At 43.4% G+C, this 16463-nt stretch overlaps 1 protein-coding gene across 1 annotated transcript in view; it reads right to left on the minus strand.

The window, feature by feature from the left end:
• Positions 1–3420: 3420 nt before the first annotated feature.
• The window catches only part of LOC309569107 (uncharacterized protein), a gene marked incomplete at both ends in the record, with an annotated part of 46059 nt that continues 33016 nt past the window's right edge, over positions 3421–16463 (minus strand). Inside the window, 4 exons of the mRNA XM_082274871.1 lie at positions 3421–3578; positions 8786–9043; positions 12920–13165; positions 16120–16365. Coding sequence (XP_082130997.1) covers positions 3421–3578; positions 8786–9043; positions 12920–13165; positions 16120–16365 — 908 coding nt within the window. The remainder of the gene's footprint in view (positions 3579–8785; positions 9044–12919; positions 13166–16119; positions 16366–16463) is intronic.

The raw sequence follows: 16463 nt of genomic DNA on the forward strand, positions 1-16463 counted from the left end.
CAGGGTAAGTGTTAGGGCTCACTTTAGAGATAAGTGTGATGGTGGTGGGTATCAGATCCCTGCCCTTCTCACTAACTCGTGACCAAGGACCAGGCAATCTCACACCCTGCCGTCACGTGCGTAACAATGCCACTCTCAGCTGCACCTGGCACATAGATTTTCCAGCTTGCGGGACCACAATCTAGATGCCAGCAGGCTGAGAGCGATTGTCACTGGGCTAATTAAGCAATTAACCATTTCACTGCCACCACCGCTACGTTAGGGTGAGCCCAGCGGAAGCTCGTAATTTTAGAAATTCCAATTATGACTTTAGAATAATCATCTGTAACACGTGCTGTCACCACAGACAGGAATGTTCAGAGGATTTATTCTATACAGTAGCACTCTTCAAGAGACAGGTTCGTTGTTAGTTTGCACTAAGAGCTTAGGGACAAGATTAACACTTTTCAAAATAAAGTTTAATAATAAAAAGGTTAAAAATTGGTGCAAATAAAATATTTACAGAAAAAGTGTTTCAAAGAAATAGAGACACAATTCAGCAATTTAGAAAAACTAGGTAGAATTTAGAAAGAAGAATACTTGCATTCAAGGTCCTTGGGTTATCAATATTCAGAAGCTGAGCCAGTGTGATCGGTTCTCAAACTTGATAGATGTTACTTCTTGATGTTACCATGAGAACTCTCTAACCCCATCTGCCTCTCTCTTTTTCTCTGAGACCGCAGGGGGTGACAGAGGTCCCTGACCAATAAACACAGTGGCCATGGGCGGCCCTAAAGTTTACGACAATACCAAGGAACCTCCCGTATAGCCAGATTTATAACATAGTTCATATCTCGAATTATGTAATGCTTACATTCTTTAAACTGCTAGTTTATCATTCAGCATGTGATTTGGTTTCAAAAGATACTAAACATGAATATATTATCACACAGGGAATATCTTATTGCTATCTTCTATTCTGTATGTGATAGGGTGGTCATGCCTGGTCTTAATTCGATCAGTATGACATTTCTCATCCAAATATATACTTATTGTTAATGTGTCATGTTCCTGTCTGCATTTATGGATTGTGTATGTATTGGCACATTTCTAATGAACAGCTGGGCTTTGGTATTTACGACACAGCTCTGGCCAGCCTTAATGGCTTGCTCCGTTTATGACCTGGCCTGTCCTTGAAGACAACATCTGCCAGGGTTCCTGTCTGTGGAGATAAGGTCTCTTTGAAGGGCCGTTTCTTTGAAGTCGAAACTCTTCTGCATTCTTTAGTTAATTGGGGTAGGGTGAGGGGCTGTGTGAGTGAGGGTCTTTGTAAACTGTCATGGCAGAGCTCTGAACAAAATGGTTGCTGTGACAAAATGGTTGCTTGCGACAGCTTTTAGGATATCCAATGCAGGATATCATTAAAATAAGGTTGAATTGTAGTAGGCTTAGGGGGAAGAGAGACCCTGATAAGTCTTCAAAAATATATCTGCAAAAGAAAACAGACTACATTTATATGCTTTCTCCACTGCAGGTATCGCTCATCTGCAGCGGCAAAGAAGGTGGAGAAGTAAGTCGAGAGGAACCTAGTTCTTCCATGGTTTCCTTGGTCACAGGGAGGCAGCTATCTACATGGATGCTGACACCCCATGTGACTCTAGAGGCTATATTGGGGCAGGCAGAGTCTATTTAAGACCCTGGCTCCGGAGTTTTTTTTGCAAATGGCTAGATATCTGCAAAAGAAGACAGACTGCATTTATATTCTTTTCCCACTGCAGTTAGAGCTCATCCGCAGTGACAAAGAAGGTGGAGGATTAAGTCGAGAGGAACCTAGTTCTTCAATGGTTTCCTTTTCACAGGGAGGCAGCTATCTGATTGGATGCTGACACCCCATGTGACTCTAGAGGCTATCTTGGGTCAGGCAGAGTCTATTTAAGACCCTGGCTCTGGGGTTTTATTTTGCAAATGGCTAGAGTAGGGACAGGTAGCTCCTCTGTCAGGGACAGTGGTTAGCATCAGGGAAAGGTTCCGGAGGAGTAGAGAAAGTGCAAGGACAGGCCATCCTTCCTGGAAGCCTTCCCGTTTGGGTGCAAACTGGCCAGGCTACATTCTGCTCCTCAAGACAGATGCTGTCAGCACCTTTGGTCCACCACTCTACTGCTGCTTTGCTGTTACAGCTTGTGAGTGCTCTCGTCAGGTTGGTTTTCTGATTGGCTTGTTTGCTTTTGCTGAACTTTTGTTACAATATATTTTTGTTATTGCACTTGGACTGTGTGTTTTCTGCCACTGCATCATGCTGCACCTTTCCACACATTCACCTCTATGACAGCCTATTTCTTCTATCTCCTCTCTAATCTAGTGCTTCAAAAAGTAAAAGCTTCTTTGGCATCTTAAACTTCTGGAACTGTTAGAAGAGTTTAGGCTACAGTTTGCTGAATATATTTAGGTGTGAGTGGGCAACCCATCTCTTAAAGAATCAGACACTGCCTAGTCTAAAGTCATGGCATCTAACCTTGTTCATAAGATACTAAGGCGAGAAAATTGATTGCGACAGGAAGAGGTTAGCACAAGACTGTTGGCCTAGGATGGGAAATAGGGATGATTCCCATTAGTCTTTACCCCAGAGGAGCGTACAGTCTAATTGAAATATCCTTACTACACAGGCTAGGGTTAAGCTGATTACTGTTTTAGATTGCAGAGGTCAGAGAACATAGAGTGAATGTATACAGGTACTGCATGGAAACAGTAAGAACCATTTTCCACCCATGTAAGACATAATTATTTTTAATAAAACACCCTCCTAGAGTAGTGCAGCTCTGTAATCAGTGGAGCAGGGGCTGATTGTTTAGGCTGATTGTTGATTTGTCAATGTCTCACAGTCTGCTATTTTGATTACTCACCCCTGTATTCTAGAGGATTCTGGAAGTATAGTGAGAGGAACAACAGAGCAAGCAGCTTGAAAATGTATGGGACTCCAGCCACTGCCTGAAGAGGTGTGCCCAGAAGGTGGTGGAAGAGATCAAAAATAGTCTGGGGCCTGAGGCAGGAGGAGCAGAGTTCCTGGATACAGTCCTGCTGGAGGAGACCCCTGTGCAGGGGCTCTGATCTTGTGGCAGGATTTCTCAATGTGCCATCTAGAAGACATCGAGGTCCCAGCTGAAGCTTCAGCTGGGGTGGCCTATTCGCAGCAGTATTGGAATTCATTTGGATCTGGAGAAGCTCACTGGAGAGTGCAAGGAGGACCCTGATACTGGAAGTTAGTGACTGTGTGAAGCTCTATTCTCATCCACTGGGACAAGTCCTAGTCTCCTGCCAGCACTAGGGAGTCAGTGGGACATTCTTTTGTGTAGCTCCACAAGCTATAGAAGAATCCTCAAAGTGTTAATTTCTTTAGTTCTGGGGTATCCTATGCTCCCCCCACCCTATCCGCCTTAACCCACCTTAATCTCCGCTGTGTCTTATTGAAATGACATAGTCCTTTACCGTGTATATAAGGATGTTATCATGGTACCAAGAACATCCTAATGTATCAGACTCCACATTACAGGTCATCGTTATCACCATCACCATGACCATCACCACAGGTCTCTTTGCATATCCTGCAAGCCAATATACATTAGTGAACTAGAAAAAGTGTACCTGTCTGTGAAACAAATGTAGTTAAAGTAAATTTATACATTTTACATCTTGGATAGTACTAAACAAGTTGATTATGGGCAAACTCCTAAAGGTAAACATTTGCAAAGTTTAGGCAGTTTCTGGTGGTTAAGATCCCCCTTTTCCACCCTCTAATTCCATACATGTGTTTCAAGTGCTATATGCTGGGTGTCCAGTGCACCCCTGTTCAGGGGTGTTGCTAGGTAGGAAAAAGACCAGGGGCTTAAGCCCCATGAACCTATGTAGAACTTAACCTAGAATCACAGTACTGTATGGAAATAGCAAGAAACATTTTCTGCCCAGACATGTGTTGCACCCACCTAGGTTGTTGCTAGAATAGAGTATTTTTTGAGTCTTTCTGCTTACCAGGAAGATTGCCAGGAAAATTTATAGTGCTCTCTGCCTACCAGGGAGCAGGATCTATTGATAGATGTACTGTATCACATGCCTGACGAAGGGGTCCTGTGCGGCTCCGAAACGTTGCACCATTTTTGATGTGATCGTAACTTCAATAAATTTTGGACTGCTTTTGCAAGAGCCTTGGTGTGCTGTCGAATATGTATTTACCTGTATCTAATCCAGTTGCCAACTGGTGATCGCTTCAGCACCCAACACATAAGAGCCTACAAACCAGGAAGGTGTGCGATAGGAATATGTACTACACTATTGATAGGGTCTTCTCATTGTGCTCAGGTGCAGCTTAGTTTGTCTGAATGTTTCACACTGGTTCCATAGGGAGGCGTATTGGACAGTGGGAGGAAACCTGACAAGTGAAGGCGCAGGCATTGTTAGAGCCCTGGTGATTGGCAGAGGAAAGTGCCTCGTTGCATGGTGGGTGACTGTATAAATGCCAGGGGCACATGTACTTGGGGTCGTCGACTGGAGAGCGAGGTCCCGGAGGGAGGGGACGGCTGCCTCTCCTCTGTAGAAGCTGCCATGAGGCCTTGAGTGGTCGACCTGAGGGCCTGAAAGTCAGAAAGAAGCTGAACCCAGAGGTCATGCAGAGCTGACTGGAAGGAAGACACCAGGAAGGATCTAATTCTGACGAATGTGAGTCATGGGGCCTGTTCTGTGAGGGCAATATCTCTTCAACTAGAAGAGTCAGTGGACTGGTGTCAGTAAAGGGGATGCTAGAGAATGTCCTGAAGATCAAGTCTGTTGCTAAAGAGAGCAAGAGGACCTAATTCTTCCATACAAATGGCAGTATGGTAGAAGGAGTGTGACTGCTTCCACAAGTAATCCGGTGAGGCCAAGTGAGAGTTGTCCTTATCTACTGTGAATAATTTAGTTGGAGTATCCCTCTATTCCCTTCTCCCATTCAAGTTCCACAATAAATACAAAATCAACTACCCTGGACTGTTTATTGAGTAACGAGCAAACTGGAGTAAGGAGGGATAGGTGAAAATCACCAGCAACTGTCTGTAGGTAATCAGAGTGAGGCCTAAGAAGTCAACACACAGCAAGCCCTACAAGCACAGTGCTACACATGATTTTTTGAAAGCTACTTCCTAAAGCCCCCAGTCCTTTATGCATACGTAACCTATGTCTTTATGTGCCAATAAACAATGATAATAGCCCAAATCACCACAAACCCAGACAACACCACTCGTATAATGTTTGGGATAGTATACTTCTGGGCAATTTCCATTTCTGGATTTCGGTCTTCTTTTGATCTTCTCCCTATAAAAATATGCAATATTGTTTTTAGGATATCCATTATTATGTATCTCTGTCCTGAAAGAACTTACAATCTAATGCCCCCAGCACAGTAATATAAACATACATCATGGAAATGTGTGAGGTGAAATATTTCAACCTCTAGGTACGTTCTTGGGTTGTGATGACCACAGATAACACAGATAACACTAATGGCACTTTTCCACTGCAAGTACCGGCTCGGCTCTACTCGGCCCTGCTTGGCCCGGTTTGCTTTTCCACTGCTGGTACTGCATGGTACGGTGTTGGAATGGTTCGGTACGGTTTGGTATGGTTTGCTTTTCCACTAAAGTAGTACTAAAGTTAAGTGGGTGGGATAACAACGATTCTCTGACCAATCAGTGGCTAGTAGTGACTGCATGCAAAGGATTGTGGGATATGGTACCGGTATGGTACCTCTTGGAACCACAATCGAGGTGGTACTGTTTTAGAGAGCCATACCGTTCGGTTCCATGCAGTGGAAAGGCGCCGCCGTACCGTACCGAACCGTTCCTACACCGTACCATGCGGTACCAGCAGTGGAAAAGCACAAAAGCGAGCCGAACGGTTCGGTTCCATGCAGTGGAAAAGCTCCATTTGGAAGCCCAGACAAACACGGAGTGAAGATACAAACTCCATATAGGAATTTATCATTGCAAGGCTAGAGCAGTAACCTGTGAGCTACAAAAAAAAGTCAGCAAAGGGGTTGATTGTCCGAAAGACTAGCAAACAGAATAAAGTACAAATTCCTAATGGACCCTGATCTTTCCCAGTGCAGTTTGTCAGATCTACCTATCTTTTCCCAACAGCAGCTTCCAATACACTTACAATACTATAGCCGTACTATAGCTTCTATAAATGAAAAATGAATGGATGAGGGGGACTTTTCATTCATCCAACCCATCCTCCATTTTTAGAGTGCTCTCATTCACAGAAGCTATAGTATGGCTGCTATGAATAGTTGGGGGAGAAGGGCGGCCATTGTCAGTACCCAGGATGAGGGCTTGTTGACTCCCTGGAATGCTGTCTCACGTGCGTTCCACAAGGAGACAGGAAGTGACATGATTGGTTAAGGTAAGCCGGAAATTACGTCAACGCGTTTCACTCACCTTCTCGAGCGTCATCAATGGACTGGTCCATTGATGACGCTTGGGAAGGCGGGCAAAACACGTTGTTCGTAATTTCCGGTTTACCTTAACCAATCACGTCACTTCCTGTCTCCTCGTGAAACACACGTGAGACAGCGTTCCAGGAAGTCCATTGTAATTGCCTTACTGCATATTTTTACCTTTGCTTTGTGAGTATATTTGCTACTTGCACAAATAAATGTTTTTTTAAATTGTATTACACTAGAATTCTCTCATTCCATTTGGTCTGAGCCCGCCAAGGAAAATACCATTGGTCACTTGAAGTAAACGTTATTGCTGGATGATACCCAGGACTCCATACTCACCATAAAGGCTACATTTGACCCAGAGAGGGTCTTCATTTCTGATGAGTAGGGGTGCAAGAGGGGAGAGTGGCACCTTTACACAGTTAAGCACCTTCCAGCACTAAGAAAACAAGGCACTTAAGAATTTTTTTGAAAGCACTTTGGCCCATTTTTTTTGGACATTTCATGAACTTTAATATTGTATGAATCTATTTATGAATTGAAGTATTTATTCCTTTGAGCACATTTTGCCCATTTATATATAAAATTTATTCAATATTTATTATTTATTTACATATATAATCTTTTTATACTTGCATTTTTCAAATGTGGATTTATTGCATATAGCACTTTTTCAAGCACATTTAGCACTTTATATATTATTCATGTATTTTTTTAGCAAGCGCTGTTAATATACATTTTTTTTCAGTCCCTTCTCCTATTGGGTGAACAGCAGCTGCTTATTGTTTTTTTTAGTAATTAACCAAGCACAGGTTTTTTTGTATTACTAGAGGTGCCCCATAGTGTGTCCTACTGTGTGACCCATGCCTTACTATGTGTACCAAGTTCCCTTGTGTGCCTTGTGATGTGCCCTGAGCCCTACTGTATGTCTCCTAATGTGCCCTGTGCCCTGCTGTGTGTCATGTGATGTGCCCTACTGTGTGCCCTTTGCCCTGCAGGCTACCCTGTGCCCCGTAATGTGCCCTGCTGTGTGCCCCGTGATGCATCATTTTGTGCCCCATAATGTGCCCTGCTGTGTGCACCATTCTGTGCCCTATAATTTGCCCTCTTGTCCCCATGTAATATGCTCTGCTGTGCCTCATAATGTGCCCTGCTGTGCCCCATATTATGACATGTTGCCCCCCCCCTTATGTGCTCTACTATGCCCCAGAATGTGCCCTCATGCCCCTATGTAATTTGCCCTGCTGTGCCCCATGATGTGCCCTCTTGCCCCCATGTAAAATGCCCCATAGAATGCTCTGCTGTACCCTATAATGTGCCATTCTGCCCCACATAATGTTCTCTGATGTGCCCCATAATGTGCTCTGCTAGCCCCCTAATGTGTCCTGCTGTGCCCCATAATGTGCCCCTCTGCCTCCCCCATGTAATGTGCCCTAGTGTGTCCTACATTGTTCCCTGCTGCCCCCCCCCCATGTAATGTGTCCTACTGTGCCCCCCCCACCTGTATTGTGCCCTGGTGTGCCCCAAAATGTGCCCTGCTGCTCCCTATGTAGTGTGCCCACCTGCCCCCCCCCCCCACACTCACACACATATTGTGCCCTCCTGACCCCTGTGCTATGACCTGCTGACTCCTGTACTTTACCATGCTTCCCCCCATGTTCTCCCCTGCTGCCCCCATGTACTATGTTTGGTTGACCCCCTGTGCTTTGCCCTGCAGCCTCCTGTGCACTGCTTATCTCAGGTTCTACCCAAAATTGGGCAACTGCCCAGAATGATGCAAGCACAAGTTTCACATTAAATAGGTAAGTTTTATTATTTATTCCATTTTTTATGCTATTTCTAAGAATAATTGTTATATCAACAGCTCGCTGATCATACCAATGTTCCATAAGCTGTGGAACTGAACATTTTTTCAGGGGTTCCCTGAGATCTCAACATTTTTGCCAAGAGTTCCTTGGTAAAAAGATTGGGAAACCCTGCTTTATTGGATCTCCAGCTTTAGATCTCCCCTTCTTTAGACACCCTCTTAAGCCTGTCATGAACTAACCAGTTTTGATCCCGTGGAGGATGCGTCAACATAGTGCAAGCTGGGGGTGGGGCTAGGTGTAGGTGTGGCTTGAGTATGGGCAGAATCACAGGGGGCCCCATGATCTCCTGTTGCCTGGGGGGCCCCTTGAGTTGTCAGTCCACCCCTGATATAACCACAATGCTCACACCTTCACTTATTGCTCCTGACACTTGTAGAGTCCGATTGAAGCTACTCACTGCCAATATGTTGAAGCAATTGTTGGGTATACTCACACCAGACTCATAGAGATACATTTGTTGATGAGCACTTACCTCTGATGTGTAGGGACACTTCATCTGTGTAAGTTACGTATTCATCCCAGGATAATGTTCTCTTACATCTGTATCTTCCAACCTGGATACTGTGCTGTGGAATAATAACTGTACCGGAAGTACCGGGTAAAGTCTGTATGATTTTATCATCCTTGTAGAATGTCGTATTGAGGACCCTATACCCAGGACGGCTGTGACATCTTAACACCAGATCACTACTGCGATACACAAGGGGAGGAGCCTGCAGGATGAGCGGACCTGCAATACAAAAACTATTATCAGACCACCTTTAATACAGACAGCATGATTCTTTGAAACAAGCATGTCCAGTAACCTATAGCAACCAGTAACTTTCCTTTAACCTCTTAAGGACCTCCCCAGAGTCCCCACGTACATTAACTGCTGCATGGCGGCCCTTAAACCCAGAATCACATACCTGTACGTTATTTATTGTTTCTAGTATGGGGCGCGCACGGCGCCAGGGGCCCGCTCGCGCTGTGATTGGACATTGGCCAATCACCGGGTCTGGCGGACCCAATGTCTGCCGGGAACCCAGCTATCATTCGGAGAGAGGCAGAACGGCAGTCTGCCTATGTAAACATGGCGGTTTTTTGAGGAATGTTTGTTGGGCGCTTCTGCTGAAAAAACAGTCCTCCAACTAGATCTTGGTCGGAGGAGGAAAAAACAGGGAGATGAGTGGACTTCCGATAGTGGGCAAGTGCACTGCGTTGACACTGAGGGCAGCTCTTGGGAATAACAGAAGCAGTTCCAACTAGCAGGCAAGGAGAAAGAAAGACAACACTTTATTGTACAAACGATAAGAAGACTTACAATTAGGATAACATTCGTCCTCACGGCTCGGGGTCTCTTCCTGGTCCCGTGACTCGTCCCGTCTTCTGACTGTCCAGCAGCAGGAAGAGGACGCCAGTAGGGGAGCCCAATCAGGAATGGGGGATCAATACAAGGCTGTAGTGGAAGTCCGGTTTCAAGTGTTTTCAATTCATGTGTCATCTCTTTCCCTTATCGGTCTGACGAAGCAGCACTACTGCGCATGCTCTGAAACGCGTTACCGCCCTCTTACGTCACCACGCTCTGGTGCGGTCCACTAGCGAGGCATGCCTTCCACCGCAGCCTCATATTGATCCACCTTTTCTGATTTGGCTCCCCTACTGGCGTCATCTCCCTGCTGCTGGACAGTGGAAAGACGGGACGAGTCGCGGGACCAGGAGGAGACCCCAAGCCGTGAAAACGCATGTTATCCTAATTGTAAGTCTGCTTATCATTTGTGCAATAAAGTGTTGTTAGCTACACTCAGAGGCGCCTTTGTTTCTCCTTATGTAAACATGGCGGATCGCCGTTCTGCTAGTAAGGAAGACAGAGATCTTGTGTTTCTGCTAAGCAGGAACACGGATCTCTGTCTTCCTCCAGTGCAACCATCTCCCACACAGTACGAAAGCACTCCCAGGGAACACATTTAACCCTTTGATCACCCCTGATGTTAATCCCTTCCCTGCCAGTGTCATTAGTACAGTGACAGTGCATTTTTTTTAGCACTGAGCACTGTATTGCTGTCACTGGTCCCCAAAAAGTGTCACTTAGGGGTTTATTTACCAAAACTAAAGAGGGCAAAATTAGTCGCAATTTTGCAGAGAAACCAATCTGCTTCTAACCTCAGCTTGTTTAATTAGGGTTTGGCATAAAAACCTGGAAGCTGATTGGTTCCTCTGCAGAATTGTGACTAATTTTGCACTCTCTAGCTTTAGTAATTAAACCCCTTAGTGTCATATTTGTCCACTGCAATGTTGCAGGTCGCTGATCGCCGCCATTACTAGTAAAAAATATAAAAAATAAATAAAAAGTCCATAAATCTATCTCATAGTTTGCAGACGCGATAACTTTTGCGCAAACCAATTAATAAATGCATATTGGGATTTTTTTTTACCACAAGAATGTAGCAGAATACATATTGGCCTAAACTGATGAAGAAATTGGATTTTTAAAATTTTTTTTATTGGATGTGTTTTATAGCAGAAAGTGAAAAATACAGTGCATTGCGAAAGTATTCGGCCCCCTTGAACTTTTCGACCTTTTGCCACATTTCAGGCTTCAAACATAAAGATATAAAACTTTAATTTTATTGAAGAATCAATAACAAGTGGGACACAATCATGAAGTGGAACAAAATTTATTGGATATTTCAAACTTTGTTAACAAATAAAAAACTGAAAAATTGGGCGTGCAAAATTATTCAGCCCCTTTACTTTCAGTGCAGCAAACTCTCTCCAGAAGTTCAGTGAGGATCTCTGAATGATCCAATGTTGACCTAAATGACTAATGATGATAAATAGAATCCACCTGTGTGTAATCAAGTCTCCGTATAAATGCACCTGCACTGTGATAGTCTCAGAGGTCCGTTTAAAGTGCAGAGAACATCATGAAGAACAAGGAACACACCAGGCAGGTCCGAGATACTGTTGTGGAGAAGTTTAAAGCTGGATTTGGATACAAAAAGATTTCCCAAGCTTTAAACATCCCAAGGAGCACTGTGCAAGCGATAATATTGAAATGGAAGGAGTATCAGACCACTGCAAATCTACGAAGACCTGGCCGTCCCTCTAAATTTTCAGCTCATACAAGGAGAAGACTGATCAGAGATGCAGCCAAGAGGCCCATGATCACTCTGGATGAACTGCAGAGATCTACAGCTGAGGAGGGAGACTCTGTCCATAGGACAACAATCAGTCCTATACTGCACAAATCTGGCCTTTATGGAAGAGTGGCAAGAAGAAAGCCATTTCTTAAAGATATCCATAAAAAGTGTCGTTTAAAGTTTGCCACAACATATTGGACTAGGTGGGACTTTATGTGAGACCCAAGCTGGTGTTGCCCGGCGTCTCCATCCCTATAACAAGAAAAAAAATGAGGTTGAAGGATTGTAAGAGGTGCATGAAAGTCAGCCAGCCCCCAGTCTGATGTACTCACCCTCCAGTCTGTCACCAACCAAATAAACCTGTCTCTTGGTACAAAGAACAGGGGTTTAGTTGACACACATTTGCAAACGCATGTGAAAGCTGCAGAGCCACTTTACGGCACCCTGTTAAATCTGCAGTCCTAACACTCCTAATTTAGTGTCCTCACACTGGAGGCACATGGCCGCTAATGGATGGATGGGGGGACAGGTGAGAGGGAGACAGCCCAACCTCCCCCAACCCACCCTCATCCATGACTGGTTGTTGTCTCAAAAACTCAAATAATTAGGTTATAATGATGGTACAAACTGGAAGAGACCAGCTGAAAAGCATTACACCTCCATCCCCTTGGTGGATGCAGTATAAAGATAGGAAGGGATTTTATGTATGGGGCATGGCCTGTAAAGCACAATGCCTTTCAATCCCTAATTTCCTATTTGGGACTTTGTGTGAGACAAGCAGGTCATGCTATTGGTCTCCATCCCTGTATACGGAAAACACTAAGGTCAAATCAAAACTGCATCCACCAAAAACGCACGAAAATCGCACGGTGGGACTTTATATGAGGCACCAAGCTGTAAGCAAGGCGTCTCCATCCCTGGTTGCTTAAACATATTGGACTACGTGGGACTTTATGTGAGACCCAAGCTGGTGTTGCCCGGCGTCTCCATCCCTATAACAAGAAAAAAAATGAGGTTGAAGGATTGTAAGAGGTGCATGAAAGTCAGCCAGCCCCCAGTCTGATCTAAATTTAAAATATTAAATTAAAATGACGTAAATCTTTCCCCTAGTTTGTAGACGCGATACCCTTTGTGCAAACCAATCAATATACACTTATTTTTGTATTTTTTTTTTTTTTACCAAAAATATGTGGCAGAATACAAATTGGCCTAAAATGATGAAAAAATTTGATTTTTACATTTTTTTTATTGGGAATGTAATCTTTTTTTGTTTATAGCGCAAAAAATAAAAATCGCACAGGTGATCAAATACCATCAAAAGAAAGCTCTATTTGTGGGAAAAAATGACATCAATTTTATTTGGGTACAGCGCAGGACCTCACAATTGTTGGTTAAAGTTACGCAGTGCCGAATCGCAAAAAATGGCCAGGTCATTAGGGGGTGAAGTGGTTAAATAAGGAGGATTTAATAAGTAATCAACTCACCATCACTGACATCCAGCCTGAATGTGACGCTTTTTTTACTGGTTTTTGTCCGGCACTGGTAGATCCCGCTGTGTCCAACCTGGGCAGATGTGATTGTATAGCTCCGTTCTTCTGCCACTTTCTTATTATCTTTATACCAGTAATGCTTCACACCATTTCCTCCATTGAATGTCATCGTTATTTTCTCTCCTGTAAGTAACTTGTTGTACTCTGGTGTGATGATCACCGAATCACCATCTCCAGGATCTGACACAGGAACATGAAAGAGAAAATATTGAACTTATATTACCAAATTCTGTTTAAAGAGATCATAGGACACAAATGTATAAATCAATGATTCATCATGATTCATAATAAAGATATAATAGAAGAAATGTACAAAGTATACAAAAACAGGAAATAGTAAGCTCAAAAAAATCTGCATAAAAGGAGTTTATTGAAAACTATCATTATTTATTCTAAGGCTTCATGCACACTGGGCTTTTAGCTGTGGGCACAAGCATAACGTGTATAGCATGTCAAACACTATGAGAGTATGACAGCCCCTGAAAAACAACCCTACACCATAATCCCCTCCACCAAATGATTTGGACCAGTGCACAAAGCAAGGTCTGTGCTGCTACACAAATATGTAAGATATAATATAATGCATAGTTATGGTAATGTCTTATAATTAGTCATTATACTGCCATCTTGTGGTTATTTTGGTTGTTGCACTTGCCTTTCCCTTCTGTGTTCTTTCCTGTCCCCTCCCATTTATGATGTATTTCCTTTTCCTGCTTCTTTATGCTTGTGGGGATAGAGATGGCCACATCTGTCTAGGCCTTCATACAATGTGCTTGCATCCGGGAACACATTACCATGTTTTGACCTGCAGATACCATCCTTCACTCATCTGCCACATTTTGTTGTCTGCTATACCTACTGCTTGCAATAAAACCTACGTGGATGGAAAGAAACGGCATCTGGTGAGTTCAGCTATCTGATAACGATTGTCTGCGGTGATTGTATCTGCTCATACAGGCCAGGAATAGGTCTCAGCAAGAGATAAGTCACTAATACAGCAATTAGAGTCAGAATAAGGTCCATAAAGACATGGATGAGCGATTTTGGGGTGGAGGAACTTGATTGGCCTGCGCAGAGTCCTGACCTCAACCTGTGGGATGAATTAGAGAGGAGAGGATCACTACCGCAAACCGCCGTACAGGTATGGCGATTTGAGGTAACCTGCCGCCGTATATAGGTGGCGGCTGGTCGGCAAGTGGTTAAAAAAAGAAAATTAAAGTTTCCACGTCCTCCTGTGCTTGCATGCAAAGGTGAGAGCGTGTGTGGGTCGCGCACGTACGCACGCACGCAAATAGTGATCGCCCCACACTTGTGAGGTATCACCGTGAACATCAGATCAAGAGCAATAATTCTAGCACAAGACCTCCTCTGTAAATCCAAAGTGTTAATCTATACCGTCTTTTATAGCGTCGCCTATGGATAGTAAAATTTACATTGTTTGTTGCCATTGCATGGGCGTACGCAATCGTGGCTGGGATGGGACAAATTTAGATGGGGAGGGAAGGGCACCTGATTTTAGTTTTGCCTAGGGCCGCACAAAACCAAGATACGCCACTGGGTAACAGTCAATTGTTACAGTACTTAGCCAACAAACAAGCAACCCTTGTAATAGATATGCAACAAATCAATCATTACATATACAGGCAGATGAGGAAATTTGACAACTAAAATAAATGTTTTAAATCTTACTTTCGCTTTCATTTTTGTTACAAAAGGTGTACTGTGCTTTTTAGTCTTTGCCCTGGACAGCTTAAGTCTTGAATGAATTCAGTTGGACCCTACCACTCCAGGCCAAGGCCATGGTTTGATCTGGTCCTCACCCACCTCCCCCTTAGTAACTATCAGGATCTCCTTACTGCCACGTGGACCACTCCTATAGAACAAAAACTTGGTCTTATACAAGATATTGGCCACGTTACTCCCTTTGAGGAACAGTTTTCACCACACCATCCACGGAGTGGGTTCCTTACACACAATAGATTTGAAATCATTTTTCTTACCGCAGACCTATTTGGTTATCAACCTTCTCAGCTTGAGGTTTACCTCTGACATTAAAATCCTCTTACATAGATTGTTAGAAGATTCTATTATGGTTACTAGTTTATCTATTGTGATATTTGTAAACTGCTCACAGTCTGTTTAATTTGGCAAAAGACCGTGCTCAAATAAATTAATAAATATCAATCCAATAAGTGAAAATACAAAAAAAATATTCAAATATAAATATAAATATGAATCAATCCAAATTAAAGTGAATCGTGAAATTCTGTGATAGATAAATAGATAGTAATAAATATTGTTATAACGTCCAATGTGGCAAAATAGTAGGGGGCTTTTAGTGCTTAATATATTTAGTATTGGTGGGTTAGTATCATTCACCGACATCCATTCAGTGGGTATATGCTTTCCTCCACCTCCACTGCATGCACAGCCCACTTACCAGATACCCCCTTAGGGTATGGCGTTTCTATGGTATCCCGCTCTGAAACACTCAATACTAAGCACGGTTCCAGGATACAGATAGCCCTTTAGGTGCCCACTATGGTCCACTCGTTATTTAGCGTGGTTAACAGGTTCCCAGCATAAATGGATAGAATGTGGGGATCCTTATGGTGTAGTATTTCCAAGCATCATTTTATAAAAAAAATAGTAGTAACTTACATTTCAAAGTATAACAACCGGCTGGTTCAAATTGCGCCTCACAGGCCGGAAGTGACGTAGTGGCGTTCACGGGACCCGATGCGTTTCGTCAGTGTGCGTCTGATGTCATCAGGAGCCACATGTCAGACGCACACTGACGAAACGTGTCGGGTCCCGTAAATGCCACTACGTCACTTCCGGCCTGTGAGACGCAATAGGTCTCTGCCAGGAACTAGTCACATGGAGTCATATTGATGATATTTTCTGGCTTCATCCAGACAGGCCTGTTGAGAACATGGACGCAATGTGCTGGAACCAAACTCAACCTATTGCTAGCACTGAGCATAGAGAATCTGAACTAAAGTTTGGTTTGTTGGCTCTGCAGGCAATAAGCCTGTTCATCAAGATAATAGTTCTTGTTTGTAAGTAGATCATTTTCATCTATTATTAACACTTTTGGAAACAGATACCTGAATAAATAGAACAATATTTACCTGTGTAGGTTATATTGGTATCATCAGTAGTATAAGTATTGTAGAAAGTAGACAGGACTTGTTTTGAACAGCTGTAGGTAGATGGCAAGTCTGTAGATTTTATAGGAAGTAGATCAGAGTCGTTGATCTGGATCATCTGATTGTTCTTGTAAAATATTGTCTGTATTGCAGGATATGGTGAGTAACATCGAAGAGACACATCATCACCTTCATATATATAGACTGGAGCCTGAAGGATGACCTGACCTGAAACATAACATCGCATCTGTTATATCCATTATCTAATGTGAAGTGGTGGGGTTTTTTGCGCTAATCAAGGATTGTGATAGCAATTATTAAAGTGA

This window comes from Pelophylax lessonae (assembly GCF_965119305.1).
Source record: "Pelophylax lessonae genome assembly, chromosome: 13".
Classification (NCBI taxonomy): domain Eukaryota; kingdom Metazoa; phylum Chordata; class Amphibia; order Anura; family Ranidae; genus Pelophylax; species Pelophylax lessonae.